The 15,822-nt window shown below is 40.6% G+C and overlaps 1 protein-coding gene across 1 annotated transcript in view; it reads right to left on the bottom strand.

The window, feature by feature from the left end:
- The window catches only part of PCDH15 (protocadherin related 15), a 711,887-nt gene that overhangs the window by 283,357 nt on the left and 412,708 nt on the right, over positions 1–15,822 (bottom strand). Inside the window, exon 6 of the mRNA XM_075025448.1 lies at positions 3,808–3,968. Within this exon, the coding sequence (XP_074881549.1) occupies positions 3,808–3,968 (161 nt within the window). The remainder of the gene's footprint in view (positions 1–3,807; positions 3,969–15,822) is intronic.

Below are 15,822 nucleotides of genomic sequence, written 5' to 3'. Positions count from 1 at the left end.
TTTTCACAAGAACATGGAAAAAAATATTTTGTTGTCTTTGGTCAAATATGACAGTACAGGACCAACGTTACTTTCACATTCGTACAATTTCTGCGGGGTCAGTGCTTAGATTTAAAATCAGGTCTTTAAACAAACACTCATCAACCTAGACACTTACAGACAATAAATATAAGTACATAATGAAAAAACATAACAAATTTTTATGATACTGGGGGCCAATTATCCCAACACCTTTCAACAGTTCCTTTCACTGATGAAGCAATTCTGCTTCATCGCTATTCATCCTTCCTAAGTACTTGAAGTTTTGGAAGAAAAGTCTGGAATTTTCTTTTTATCTGATTTGGTTTGGAAAACATACTGTCATTCTTAGTAAAATCAATCAATGGAATCTAATAAGATTGTCTTTCAAGAAAAGTAATAAAAAAGAACAGGATCAGGCTAACTGAATCAGCAGGGAGTTGACAAGTGGGCACATCAGAAAGAAAAATGGGAAGAGTATCCAAATATATTGAATGCAATTGTATATGCACCATTTGTGAATCAGAGACTACAATCTTTGCTCTGCAATAAAAAAATTGAATTTTAAGGTTCAACTTAATAAAACCCCAAGTTTTGTTGGTAGTACTAAGTTTCACATGGTTTTAACTTGAAAGATGTGAAAAATAGTTTACCTTTTTTGTTTATCAAAAAAAAAAAAGGAACCACACACACTCTTGAATGATTTTGCATTTTAGGGGTTAGTATAGCTCTGATTCTGAAGGCTGGAAACAGGCTTTAGATAAGAGCCATATTAATCAAGTTCATGACATAAATTTCACATTTTTACTCAATCAGTGGGGTTTTTGTGGGTTGCTTTCATTTTCTTTGGCTTGTGACTTACAGCAATTCATTGAGACCACAGTAGACAGCTACAGTGGGGCTCACAGCCAAAATCTCAATTACCTTAAATCTCAGATTTTCTTTTCATATCCAGTAAACCTTAATAAACACAAATGAGTAATTTTACTCAGCACTACAGCACTAGGGATAAGAAGTGTAACCGTTCATAGTAAAAAATGATGAAATAATCCCTTAAATACCAATGTTAAAACACCAATATTGTCTATATATAAATAAGAAAATGTACACCCTCCACTTGTTTCCCTGTGACTTCAGTCTACTTCTTGCAAAGAACACCACTGCAAAGTGTCCGTACATATTCACAGTAACGTTAAGTATTTGTGAGTTTAGCTAGACTATTACTAGTATCAGAAATCAAATACTTTGGCAAGGTTGTTTTGGTAAAGCAGCTCAGATGAACGAACCTGTAGAGAGAAAAGTATCGCTAAAAAGGGCACTGAAAAAAGAACTAGCACTGATCTAACAGGAATTAATTTCATTTCCTAATGCCATATGGATATGCAGACTTGCATGGGCTGATGAAGAACTGACCTTACATTTCTTAGAGTGGTTCTTAAGCCTCACCTCCCACTAAGGGCTCTCGCTTTTTGCTCTGACTTAAAAATAAAACTGAGAAGCCAAACACGTTCCAGCACCTTCCTGTCTCCTCAAAGGCAGTCGGCCGTTTGGCACGTGAGAAAACGCCGACTCTGTCGATACACCAGGAAGTCTTTTGCCACCATGTCCACTGTACCATGTTTTGTGCTGCATACCTTTGCTTCCCATATGAAAACAGTCTGTGAATTAAAACTAAACTAAGAACAGCTGAATTCAATTAGCTCTTTTAAACTAAAAATGGAAATGAAGAAAAATTCACATGTTTCTGGTGCTTATGAATGTATCTCAAAACACACGGAGAAGACAAATTAATCAATCAAGCTAATATAAAACAAACTTTCATGCACTCCAAGGAGAACTCCTGATCTTTAAAGCACTCTTTCCATGTTGAATACACTCACTTTTGAGTCAATTTTCCTTTCAGGTTCTGATGAACTGCAGCAACGCTATAACACTGTAAGAAAATGTCTCTATTTTTAAAGTGTTTCTCTTCAATGAAATTAGCATAGATGAGAACACTCCTATTTGTTTTGTGCTTTTAATCTTTCTTTTTATAAAAATCAAACTTAGCCTGACAATATTTCTTTAATGCTATCAGGAACGAGCATACCACACAAATTTTATGCTGCCTTAAAAACAGAATGTAAACTAGCATATCCTCAATTGAATATGTCAAGCTTTATAAGTGAATTGTAACATTCACAATTCCTTTGCTCTCTCTCACATCCCTTAAGTTGATGAGGGAAAGGCTGTGGATGTTGCCTACCTGCACTTCAGTAAGACCTTTGACGCTGTCTCTCATGGCGTACTCCTTGAGAAGCTGGTGTCTCATGGCTTGGACAAGTGTCCTCTTCGCTGGGTAAAAAAATGGCTAGTTGGACAAGCCCAGAGGGCTGTGGGTGAATGGAGTTAAATCCAGTTGGCGGCAGGTCACAAGCCGTGTCCCCCAGGGCTCAGTATTGGGCCCAGTTCTGTTTAATATCTTTATTAACGATCTGGACAAGGGGATCGAGTGCACCCTCAGCAAGTTTGCAGATGACACCAAGTTGGGAGGCAGGGTCAGTCTGCTTGAGGGCAGGAAGGCTCTACAGAGGGATCTGGACAGGTTGGATCGATGGGCCGAGGCCAATTGTGTGAGGTTCAACAAGGCCAAGTGCCGGGTCCTGCACTTCGGTCACAGCAACCCCATGCAGCGCTACGGGCTTGGGGAAGAGTGGCTGGAAAGCTGCCCGGCAGAGAAAGACCTGGGGGTGCTGGTTGACAGCGGCTGAATATGAGCCAGCAGTGGGCCCAGCTGGCCAAGAAGGCCAATGGCATCCTGGCCTGCATCAGAAATAGTGTGGCCAGCAGAAGCAGGGAGGTGATTGTTCCCCTGTATTCCGCACTGGTGAGGCCACACCTCCAGTACCATGTTCAGTTTTGGGGCCCCCACTTCAGGAAACTGAGGTGCTGGAGCATGTCCAGAGAAGGGCAACCAAGTTGGTGAGGGGCCTGGAGCACAAGTCTCATGGGGAGCGGCTGAGGGAACTGGGGCTGTTCAGTCTGGAGAAGAGGAGGCTGAGGGGAGACCTTATCGCTCTCTACAACTACCTGAAGGGGGTTGCAGTGAGGTGGGCGCTGGTCTCTTCTGTCAGGTGGCTGGAGATAGGACGAGAGGAAATGGCCTCAAGTTGCAGCAGGGAAGGTTTGGATTGGATGTGAAGAAAAATTTCTTTACTGAAAGTGTTGTCAGGCATTGGAACAAGCTGCCCAGGGAAGTGGTCGAGTCACCATCCCTGGAGGTATTCAAAAAGCGTGTAGACAAGGCACTTCAGGACATGGTTTAGTGGGCATGGTTGACAGCTGGACTCGATGATCTTAAAGGTCTTTTCCAACCTAAATGATTCTATGATTCTAAGTCAATGTACACAGCTAGAGTAGACTTTTAATAAGTGTCACGGGACACAAGGTGAGCAGCACTTCTTCCAGACAAAAGAAGCAAACAAGAATAAAAATGTTTTTAATTCAGTAAACAAGTCAAGTTTGGTTCGATATATATTTCTGCCAACCCACGCATCTATTTGTTTGGTCTTTATTATTGCGTTTATCCACATATAATAATTGTGTACATAATCAAGTTTCTGCATGCTTCCAATAAGTCCTAATAAAGAATCAAATTAGCCCTGTTCACATCCATCTGGGAACAAAAGATGGATGCAGCTATTATATTCTAGTGGGTCTTGTGTTTACAGTCTTTCTATGAGCATACACAGACTTAGAAATTGATGTCTATGGGGAGAAAAGAAAACAAACAGCAAACCCCAAACTTACATCTCTGTCCAGAATTCGGCCAGTGCTATTTAGGTATAACATCTGGCTGATAGGATCAAGGATCACCCAGTAATCTACGTTGTCCTTTAAGGAGAGTTCAATGGTGGGGTCTGGCCCTCCTGCTGTCCCTTTGATCAGCATATTATCAACCAGGATAGTGCCTGCAAAAACAATAAACACACGAGGGAGAAATTTATACAGGCATCCACATTTTTATGTATTTTCGTAACAACTGCAACACTAAAAACACTGTTTTCTAACTAGGGTTTCTGGTATTTTATATTTTGAGTGAGGTTTAAAAAGTCTGAAGCTTATTATCTGTAATGAAAAACTGCCTCTGACACTGCAGCTATTTCAGACAATACCAGAAGAAGCACTTGCAATGCACAATAATTTAAGTTGACAATAAGACTCATCATATACAGCTATCTATTTAAAATTATGAGGGTTTTTTCCTCTGTTGAGCAATCATCACCCAATCTCACCTCAAACAAATGAAAGCACTGAAATAACAACCAGAACTGGAATAAATTTTCTACAGCAAGAGTGACACATCGGGGTGGGGGGGTGGGAGGGGTGGGGGAACAAACAAAACAAAACCAAACAGTTGCATAATGCTTTCCAGGAAAAAAAAGATTTTATACCTTGAGTTGCTCTGCAACAAAAAACTAAGCTGCAGCATAAAGACAGGAAAACTAGGTCTACCAAGACAAAGGTAGTATTTAATTAGGACCAGCTATCTATTCAGCATATATACCATGCTTTTTTTCTTTTCTTGTCCCATTCTGTCAGTTAAAAGTCATGCCTAACAGCTCTATTAGTCAGTTCACAGTACCCACGATGTACATAATTTCCTGTGTAAAACACTCAACTTACTTTCCAAATGTCAAGCCTTACTAACTACCCTAAACGTTGCACTCCCGTGCCTCAGCATTGCATGCACAATATTTATAAACACTTCTCTAAGATTTCGTTTTTCTGAAAAATTAATACTATCCAGTTTTCTTCACACTGAAATATTAAATGAAATTATCTTTATTGTAGTTCATCAACAGTTATGAAGAAAATCTGTGAACATCACCAGCTGCAGAACACCTACATTAGCTAAAAATATTTATCACGACTGCCTTTATTAAGGGCTCAAATAGTTTATTTCAAAATGCAGAGTAAAGTTTCCTTACACTTTCACTTTATAACAACAGCAACTCTGTATAAATGTATTCATCTGGGCGGAGCGGCTCTGAGTTGGGCCTATGCTTTTTCTGGATAAAACAGTAAAACTAATTACTGCTCTTAACCACAGCAAACTGGTTTACAGTCCTATTGAGGAAAACACCCCAGTAACATTTTTTCAATTGTTTATTTTGAAACTACTTTTTATAACACAATAGAGATGACGGGAGGAAATACTGCCAAACATCCATAACTTTGCACCCAAGACTGGTTTCAAGTTAGGTGAGCAATACCCTCTTAGCCATGAGAAACACAGTGACTACCCATGCGTTTTATGGCTATCAGCACCATTTCTTGTGCAATACCATCTGTACAATTATACTCTGACCCAGCAGCTTGAACTGGCATACAACTTTTGAAAGATCACCACTAGTTTTAATAAAAAGAGGATTTCACCAGGAAAAACAAGCTGATTACCAACCCTGTGAGAGTTCAAAGGGTTTATGTCTAGTCACCAACTTCTCTAAAAATCTATAAACTCCACCAGCTTCTGTATATTGCCCTCATTATTGTGCCTCAATGATGATGCAAAGGAAGGTCAGCAATGCAAATTTGAGGTCATCTGAACAAAAAGTGCCCCAAGAAAAGGCTCCCTGAAAAAAACACCAAGATAACAAACACCACAATCGCCCTTCAGCTTCAGTTGTTCTGATTTTTTTCCAGTCTTCTTGTTCAGACCTGAAGGCAAAGTCGAAGTTCTGGCTACCTTTTCACCAGCGCTAATCCCAACCGAAGGCTCTATGCCTCCATTCAAATGGCTCTCAAAGAAAATAAAAATGTGCAATTTCTGCCTGTAAACAACACAGCATTAAGCATTTCAACAAGGGTCACCTGCACATAGCAAATCTATAAGGTAGTGTTCATAAAAAATATTATGCGTACAAATTCTTGGTGGGAAAAGGAGGAGCTTAAGGGATGGAAGAACTGGGGCAAGAGAAGTAACCAAATGACACAGAAAAGGGATTAGGAGAGACTTGTAACAGCAGTGGAAAAATATACTGCAAGGGATAATTAGGAAATAGGGGAAGGGAAAAGCATCAACAGCTTCTATCTTCTCTCCCATGTTGAAGACTAATAAAACCATGAGGAGAAAAGGGGCATCACAGCACAAGTTACAAGGGCACAGAGCTACCACAGCTGCCTGCCAATACCATGCTTTCAGATGTATAAGCAATCATGACATATAAAAGAGGATTTATTTCTCTCCTCTGAAAACTGTTTAAAACAATAAAAAAATCAAGATTGTCCTATAATGAAAACTGGCCCCTGGTTTCTACAAAACTCAAGATTATTAATATCATCTAACATCAGTAGGTCTTGATTGAAACGACAGTAGCAAAGGGAGATTACTTTCGGACTTCGCAGTCGCACTGCCTGTAGAGAAATCCAGCATATGCAACGCTAAAGGAATTAGCCTGATAATTGTGGCAGAGCTCTGACTGCTAACAGAACAGTCTGCGGGGCCATGCCCCTGTGAAGGTAGCGATTACCCTCCCATGAACTGCATACAAGTGATCAGAGAAAAAAACATACGTATCTCAAAGGCACGTATAAATTCCTCATGGCACAGCATGCATTTGGAAGTGGCAAGATACAAGGGCCTTGATACCAGAGCCCCTTTGCATGTTAAGGATTGCAAAAAAAGAAGTATATATGTAGATGTCGCAGTCTAAAATAAGAGGAAAGTGCTGCAAAACAAGGCAACAGTGGTTTTAACAGTGTCCTTAGTGACATACACCAGATATTTTACTACCTGGAATTTGCAGGTAGCTTTGGTTTGGTATAGACTACGTACACCATGGTTTGTTGCTCTTTGTCCAAGGAGGCTTCATCGTCCCTTACCTAGTTTCTAGAAGATTGACCTGCCAAACTCAGCCTTCTACAAGGGCTAAAGAGCTCAAAAAACTTTAATTTTTAATGAGCATGAGAATGATTGCAATTACATACTTAAAAAAAAAATATTTAATCGACTTAAAAATCTTGATGTGATAACGAATTTTGTACAGTCTCTAGTAAAACACTGCTACCACTTAACTGACCTCACTGCTTTGAATTCTGCATCTCATTTGACTTTCCTCTGTTGCACTCTCTAACAGCTATCTGCTTGATTTAACAAAGCACTTCTATTTGGTTTGTTTTGATACAGTGATTCTTTTGTTCTTAAAAATGGACTGGTTTTTCTTCAGATATTCATGAGGCACTTGTACTTTCTCTTCAAGAGACAGCAGTTTGCAAATAAGCCTTTTAATAGCCATCCTTAAAGTATTATTCTTCTATTTTACAAAGAATCTGACATTGTGGGTCTCCCCCCCCCCCCCCTTTAGATATCTATCATTTTGTTCCTTACATCCTGCCTCTGTCCTTGGCCTAAAATGCCAGGGAGGTAACCTACTAACAATAAATCTGAATACATGCAGTTTGATGTGACTGCATCAACAGTTTGTTCATTAACTCTCCACACACGCAAGCACAAAAGCAAACTCATCCCTTGATATTTGCAACACGCTAATACAGTAAGTTTAGACAATCTGCTTTTGTAATTTTTACACAAACAAGCTCAAACATTGCTCTAGCTGTTATAAAGTTACATTCCTTCTTCTGTAATTATATTGGAAGTTCAATTTTACAGTGGGGGGGGATGAGGAGTTGGGCAAAGTCTGCTGAGGGAACCTGAACAGGATGCTGCCACTCACTGCGAGGAGAGAGGTGGTCCACGTAGATGCATGCTTCTAGTACCAAACTCCTGGGAAGTTACCCAAATGCCCAAATGTTCAATAGTATTTCAGCACTGGTCCCCGCACTTCTCGTCATGTGTGCACAAGCCATTGAAAAGGACACCAGGGACTATAATTAGTGATATTCTTCCTGGCTAATTAAAAAAAGACTGATGTGAAAGTTAGATTGCACACCAACACAAGTAGATTTTAAGAACAGCTTTTCATCTTGCGTGGAGACCACAATTTGGCTGCTTGTCGACCTTCACTGAAGCCTGATTGATGACCGAGAGGTCTTGTGGGAAGACAATACAGATTTTCCAAGGGATTAGTACAGAATAAGCCTCAAAGAATCAAAGTCCAGCAAGCTGTTGGCTAAGAAACAACAAAAAAGGCAGAAACCAACAGACTGTACAAGGGAGGAAAGATCTATTATTTTCAGGTGTAATGCATTTTTCTGAAAGTAAAGACTAACTCAGAAATGTTATATGAGCTTGTTGGGAATTATTCAACAAGTAGCTACAAAACAAGACAACAAAAATAAAAATTATCGAGTGCTGTTAGTATTATAACAACAGTTCTACACTAGACTATTCCTTTGAGAGGAATCCAGAAGCTGAAAATCTTCATTAGACTGAAATAATAGGGCAAGGTTTGTTTTTACAGATCAGTCTCCACAGAAGGTGATCTTTCTATGGGAAGGGCATTACAAGGGACTCAGGTGCAAAAGCCATGAAATACAGAATTTGCAGTTTATGCTCTACTAAAGACAGCAGACGCACAGTGTTCAGTGAGGACTTACTTATTAAATGAGTTAGACACATCTTGGGATTATTTTTGTTGAATGTTTTGGCAGAGCCGTTTTTTAAAGAGTGAGTGAATTACGACTGGTCTGGGAACCACCCTTATGCTGGCACATGAATCAGAAAATAGGATTCCAGTAGAATGATACCTGCAGTACTTTACTTGTGAGAATTAAAATGCATTTGCAGTTTCTCTTTCTGCAGTCGCTGAGCTCAAGGCATGTGGAGCACTTCCCACCTCCCCAGTGACACTAGTACTAAAGAAGTGTACCAGGCAAAGGCTCAACTTCGAGCCCAATAGTGGGTCCAAGGACTTCACACATCGTGGATGGTCAGTCCGAGTGACATCGAAGAGACATACCTAACTGCAGCTGATTAAGGAAGCAGACATGCAAAATACAAATTGGACAGACCGTACCCTCACAAGGCTCTTGTACGCAACAACAGCGTGTAGCCTTCCACGTGCTCAGTACTTACTAGATGGGCTGTGTTCAGCTTCAACTTGTTCAGTGCAGAAAATTGTGAGATCCCAGAAGCACCTGAGCACTCACGAGCTACAGGGCTGAAGCCTGAAATGAAGCATGTCTGAAGCCAAGGCAGAAGTATAGTATCAAAGTTTTTATCATCCAAATGTACTTATCCTTCCTTTGAAAACAGTCTAAAACTTGTTATTCTTATTTTCAAAGTTGATGAAAGGATAAAACCACCTGCAACAGCATGATTAACCTCCGATATTGCTGAATTACATTAGCAGCTACTTCAGCTGTATGGTGTACAAAAGGCTAAATATAATTAAAAAAATCACATTCTGCTGTTCACACAGAACATATTTTTCAGTTGGGCATATTAATCAAGTCTCTATAACAAGTCCAAATACCATGTCAGGGAATTTACATTAAGCATACATGGCGTTTCCTACCCTGGAACACCAACTAGGAATTTTTCAGCCAGTGGAATTTAGCCTAAGGGAATTATGCATGGCACCCACCTCGAAGAAGTGACTTCAGGAAAGAATTAGGTATCTGATGTGCTGTACCCACAGAGGCACGGTACATTACATGAGCGATGTGACATATTACTTATTCACTTAAGGGAAAGGAGGTAAATTTCCAAAAGACAAGTGAAAAGAAAAACTGGTCCTTAAAAGGCATATATATACATACACACACACACACTCACTCTTTGAGCTGCAGTAAGGGTAAATACCAATAGTTGTCAACAGATGGAAGGAAAGTCATCACTTCTGCACTCTAAAGCGGTCGTGGTTTTTCACACCTAGTGTATTAAAAAATGAAAATCAACCAAGCAAGGATAGCAAGAGTAGGGAGCCTAAAGTAATGAGAAACTCCTGCTGTGTCAAGAGCCGTTGAAGTCAGCACCTCTGGACAGCAGCAGGCTGACAAGCTCAGACTTGGTGGTGGTGACAGTGAGCAGCAGCTGGGCCGACATCCAGGTAGGCATCTTCACTGGGGCTGGGAAACCCAATGTCAGACAGACCAAGTGGTTGTAAACCTTCTGCTGAACAGCCTTCCCATTGGTGCCTCCGCACTTGCATCTTCTGTTGGTCAAGTTGAAGAAACCAAAGCAGGCAGAGGGATGGCAGAGATTCAAGGAAAGTCTCCATGTGCCAGTCCCACCTGTGTCTGCTCAGGACCTTTAAGAATGTGTGGCAGAACCCGAGTTCCACCTGCACACACCCGATAGCTTCTCCTCTACTCTGTGACTCCGGAGCAATGTTTACATGGTGTGCAACGCACCAGGTTTCTTTTAGACAGAGCAAACGTACATTAAAAAAAACACCTGTATCTCTGTACTGCTTTCCTCTGCCTGCCACTGATTGTAACGCAATTTGAAAATAGGGATTATTTTCTTATAGAAAGGCATTAGATGGATCAGTTGAAATGGTAGTTGCTTTTTTTGATATTCTACAGAATTTTCATAGTTAAACCTGGATCACAAACTTATTTTTCTACATTTGAAGGTGTATGTCTGTAGAATAGGATGGATTAAATAGCAATAAATTAGAAGTCAATGGAAAATGAAAACCTTGTTGCAGAAGTAAATTCTCAACATTATCATGAACTTACTTAGACCCATGCTTCAGGTTCATACACATTCTACAAAGCCACCTCCTGGATTACATATTTTCTATTCCCCATCCTCCCTCTCATCATCAGTAGGGATGTCTGAGAAGTTTCCAAGGTTGTTTCAAGGTTGTTTTGCTGCCATCCTGGCCCATCTTTTCCCATCCTGCTCCACGTGCAGCCACAGCCTCCAAGCAAGTACAGAGCATAGCTAAAACCAGCCCACTATTTTAGCCAAATTAGCAGTTTGACAGGTTCAGATTTAAGGCTTTTATTCCTAGTCCTCGCACGTGGATCTTGCAACTTCCCAACTTGAGCCACTGTAAGAATTGCGTACTGTGGGGAAAAGGTCTGTCCTTAAGGCATTGTACAGTACTAGTTAGGGTCCATTGTAAGTGAATGTGACCCATTTTCTTGTTTTAGTGCTTCCCAGACAGCATGAAGACAGAGATCTAGCACTAACAACTCCTGCCCCATGCTGAAATGACACAGCAAGATGATGGAAGACATTTTAGACATTGGCGAAAGCCAGCAGCACTGCAATCACTGTCAGTTCAGACCATATGTATGCCTGTCCTGCAGGACATTAAGAATCATGGTCCTTCCTCCCCACTTTCCCTCCACATTCACAAACAGTAGGGCCAGAGTCCCATAAAGCCATAGAAGAAGCACCTCAGTACTTCCCATACACGACTCATACATGACTTTGAAAAATCTAACCCACAGCATTTCCACTCTACATCAAAACATAACAAATAAGCATGAAAAGAAACCAGAAGAGGAAAGCGTGATGGTCAAATGCTAACTACTAAATTCACAAAATATTTAGTACTTGCCTTCCTAAGTATATAAACCTAAATTAATTTTTTTATTAATCCCACCCCCCCCTTTTTAAGAGGATAAGCAAGATGTGAACAGATAAAGGGTGACTGTGGAAAGGCAGAGATGGGGATGCGCAGGAGAAAGCAGAGGGCAACGAGGGAGAAGTGAATCAGAGAGTTTGGGTCAGGGAGCAGCACTGAGAGGAGCAGAAATTTTAAGAAGTTAGAGGACAGAGCAGGGATAGAGGAAAAAAGAATTCCAGCTGTAGAGACTATACTGTCTTAACACAAATACTAAGGACTGGGGAGGCCAGGGGTCTGGCTGGGGACAAAGTTTACAAGTTGCAAGTTTACTCTAAGTCCCAGGGCATATGTTATTCTGCACAAAGTCCCATCCTGTAAAATTATGACAGCAAAGGAGCATCTCAGACAAAACCAAGTGCCCCATCCTTCCTCGCATACTTAAGAGAAAAAACTGAAAACAAGGAATTCTAAAGGCTTAAACCAAAAAAACATGAAAACAGTTTTTCAGAAATCCTTTTTCAAAAACAACTTTTTTTTTTTTTTTTTTTTAATGCTCAGGGTTGCAGCAGCAGGATAATTGCTTGGTTCACAGAAAGGTCCTCTTGTTCCTCCTTTAATATTTCACTGGGGTAAGGTCACCACCAGGCCCCATACTGACACCGTTGACATTGCTTTTGTATTCCCTTTCTGCAAGTGTTTGACAGAAAGCCTCTTAGTGCTGTGAAACATAAATCAAGTAGGTAAAGCATGCCAGTGACCAAGGACTGCCTCAAGTTTGCTGATTTTTAACATACCATTATGTTATTTCTCCACGCCTCAACAGAACCCAGTACTTCTACCGAAAGATTAACTATTCTTGTTGGATCTCAACAGACTACATTTCTCCACCATACTACGACAGACTACACAGAGCAAAATCCAGAGTCCTACTCCCAATTATTATAGCAGCAATCTAAGGTAAATTGGAAAGAGGTGTACTCCCTCCCCAGAGTACCCGAGCCGTGGCTACACTGGCTGCTTCCTACCCCCCTCCTCCAGTGGCCACATTTATGAGGCGTTAAACCAAAAAGGGAGGTAGCAGAAGGACCCTTTGCATGAGGCCTTTCCAACATTTCATTTCTCTTTCTGTACCCAGCTCATGAGATGCACTTTGCTGTGCCTGCCCACCCACATCACTGACAGCGGCACACCTCCATCACCCCCCTTCCCTCCCAAACTTTCTGCTTCTCACATTTTGCCCTCCCTTTAACTCGTCACTGGGCTCAGGAGCCAACATCATTGAACAGAGCTGCTAAACATCACAGGGGGCTTTTCTCTACACTGAGTAGTATTTTTGCAACATGGGACAGGAATGTCTTTATGGGATCAGACTGTGGTCTGCAAAGTCCTTTACTAGCTGTCCGACAATACTCTGCACTGCAAGTGGCAAAGCAAAACAAGTCTGCACAAGACAGGTGAGAACTGAATGTCTTTTCCCTTCAGGGGATCATTTTTTCTATTTCAGTCTTCAAAAACTTCTCCTTCTAGAAAAATTTTTTATTTTCTTTAACATTTTCTAACTCTTTTGAACCCGTTCTGAGTTGTACAGAAGGCAAACACAATTGCTCTGTTCAAAACTTATCTAAAGGTTTACACTGAATTGCTACTAAAAATTCAACCCCTATAAAACATAATTTACAAAGGATTATTTTTTTTTAAGATGAAAAAGTTTCAGTCACACTTCATCAGAATTTATCTTTTTTAAAATGTATAATTGCATATGCAAATACCTGTACAAGAGCAGACTAAAGACCCATCTAGCCCGGTATCCTGGTTGCAGCAGAGGCCAACAGGCAATACTCAGGACACATCTAGATCTCAAAGTGACTTATAGCTCCCTCCTCCACACGCTCCTTGGCTCCAGATCTCCCTTGTCTGTGGGCTTACTGGCTTTACAGGTAAAAAAGACATTTGAGGCATTTACAAAACACACAGGCTCTTATTCAAAGGCTTTTAAAAGCTTCCGACTGCATACATTGAGAAGGCATCAATCATATTTTGCTCAAGGAACTATTTCTAAATAGCTAGCTATGCATACATTCAAAACATATCCACCTGCTAACTGAAGAAAAACTAATAATCTGACCTCTCTCCAAGTCAGGGGACATGGATACGCAGAGCAGCAGCAGTTCTCCAAGTGGCTGGAAAGGTCAGGGTTGCTGGCCGCTAGGAAGACAGCCACCCCTAGTACAGGGGCTTTTAGCAGCCTCCCCGGCCCCCCAGACCGCTTGCTCGGCTGCCAAGTAGGCTTTTGAGTCTCTGGCAACCCCACAAGGGTAAAATGTCTACTGAAATAAAATTTTGAAAGACCTTGAATTGTGAGATTCCTCTTTTATTTTTTATTTTAGCAAATGGAACCAGAAACGGATTGCTAAGGTTGACAAAAGATTCTTCGTTATCTATAAAAAAAGCTGCCAATTTTGGAAAAAGGTATTCCCAGATGGGTGCTCTCATACCAGGCAACACATACAGACAAAGAAAATTACCATTAACAAAAATGTTACCTTATAAAGTACCCACACATACAATGGAAAGGCTATCAAGACAAAAAATACACAGGCTAAAATTTCTGGGGACATTTAAAAAAGAAAACATTCCTCTTCCTACCACACAGCACAGAAATAATAAAAATGCACATACTACAGTCAGCGGTGAGATAAAAAGTCTTTGGGCTATTCCAGCAAACACTTTGTTTCTTGTCTCATTTCCCAGAAGACCGTGGCAACAGCAATTCTTGAAGGTGATTTAGATTTTAAGACACAGCACACAACAACAACAAGGATATGCATAAATAGGCAGAATGCAACGACTTTGAGTTAGGCTTTTCAGTGATGAAGCTATCTGGAATCAGGGAAGCTTACTCCAGTTACATGTCCTTTGATAAAGGAAACCCACTAGTACCGTTAAGTTTCCCATAAGTTTTACTGTACTTCAACAAACTCTTTTATGAGAAATAAAAAACAGCAGAGGAATTATCCCTGAATTTCCTTGGGATCAGATGATGAGGGAAAACGCTTTTGAAATTACTAAAGGTGATGTAAAGAGGGACAACAACATTGTACAGCAGAAACAAGAGCAAACAGAATGTCCTCGTCTAAAAACAAAGCAAATGAACTCAAGAACTAGTCGGAGATTAGAAAGACAAGTCAGACAGTGAAAATGGAGGGCTGATAGTCCATAGCCCTGGATTCAGGAACTGGAATAAGAGTCAGACATATAAATCCAGGAAAGATTATGAGGCTTCTAAGAAAAGGAGACCTTCAGCACTGGATGTCTTAGGAAGACATCAGACAAACTTTCATCAGAAAATTAAAAAAAAAACCCCTACACTTAGAGCCAGAGGAATGGACTGACATTTTTTTATTCTATGAACCCGTTATTCTGAGAGACAGAACAGAAACATCAGCAAGTTTTACTTCCATTCACATATTGGACCTCTTCCTGAATTTGGCCCAGTTTATGAAAATCACAATTGTAAAGTTATTCTTTGCCTTCCTAAACTCTCAGATATGAGGGAGAACCAGTACAGGAAAACCTTGGAGCACAAGAGGGCATGGGAACATGAAACTTTACACAGCTCCAGGTTCTGGAACGGCTATGTTCTGCCACGATTGGCAAGGTAGAAATTACCCCAAAGTAACAGACATTTCTTGCCACAGTACCTAACCCTACAAACTAGCTTTTGCACTGAAAGTGATCGCTTCTGAGAGTAAGCCTGTCACACCTTGCTATGTTGAAAACTCCTAGTTTTATTTTGGTACTTTGGGGAAAGAATATACATATTAACAAAGTTCGTGTATATTCCCAGCCAGAACTGAGCTCCTGGGAACACAAATTCTCTGATTATGTGCATAGATTATTAAGTTAGGTACCTGCAAACAAAATGATTTGCATTTAAAAGGAGTCATGTTCCCAGGGATATGCAGGCCTTCCCATTTAAATATATTATCACAAAACCAATCTCATTTCTGTTTCAGACCTGGTTTATTGAGACCATATTAATAAACATTAATAAATGTTGTATTCACTCTTCATCTGCCAAGTAGGTACCAAGCCAGGACAAAGCAAAACCAATTTTAACTGTGTGACTACAGAGACATCAGTGGAAGCCCAGGACACACATACCAGCTATTTCCTAGCATAACACATTTCAGATTTAATTTACTACATCTGTGCAATATGGTCAAGCTCCTCGTAATTAAGACAGACCCACACATCCCAGACACAGCAAAGTCACCATGCACACAACTGAGTCCAGTTTTATGCCATGCGCCGGGGAAGTCCCAGCATCTAGGAG

The sequence above is a fragment of the Buteo buteo genome, chromosome 4, assembly GCF_964188355.1.
Source record: "Buteo buteo chromosome 4, bButBut1.hap1.1, whole genome shotgun sequence".
Classification (NCBI taxonomy): Eukaryota; Metazoa; Chordata; class Aves; order Accipitriformes; family Accipitridae; genus Buteo; species Buteo buteo.
The sequence above is the reverse complement of the archived record's forward strand: the minus strand, read 5'-3'. Positions and strand labels throughout refer to the sequence as shown.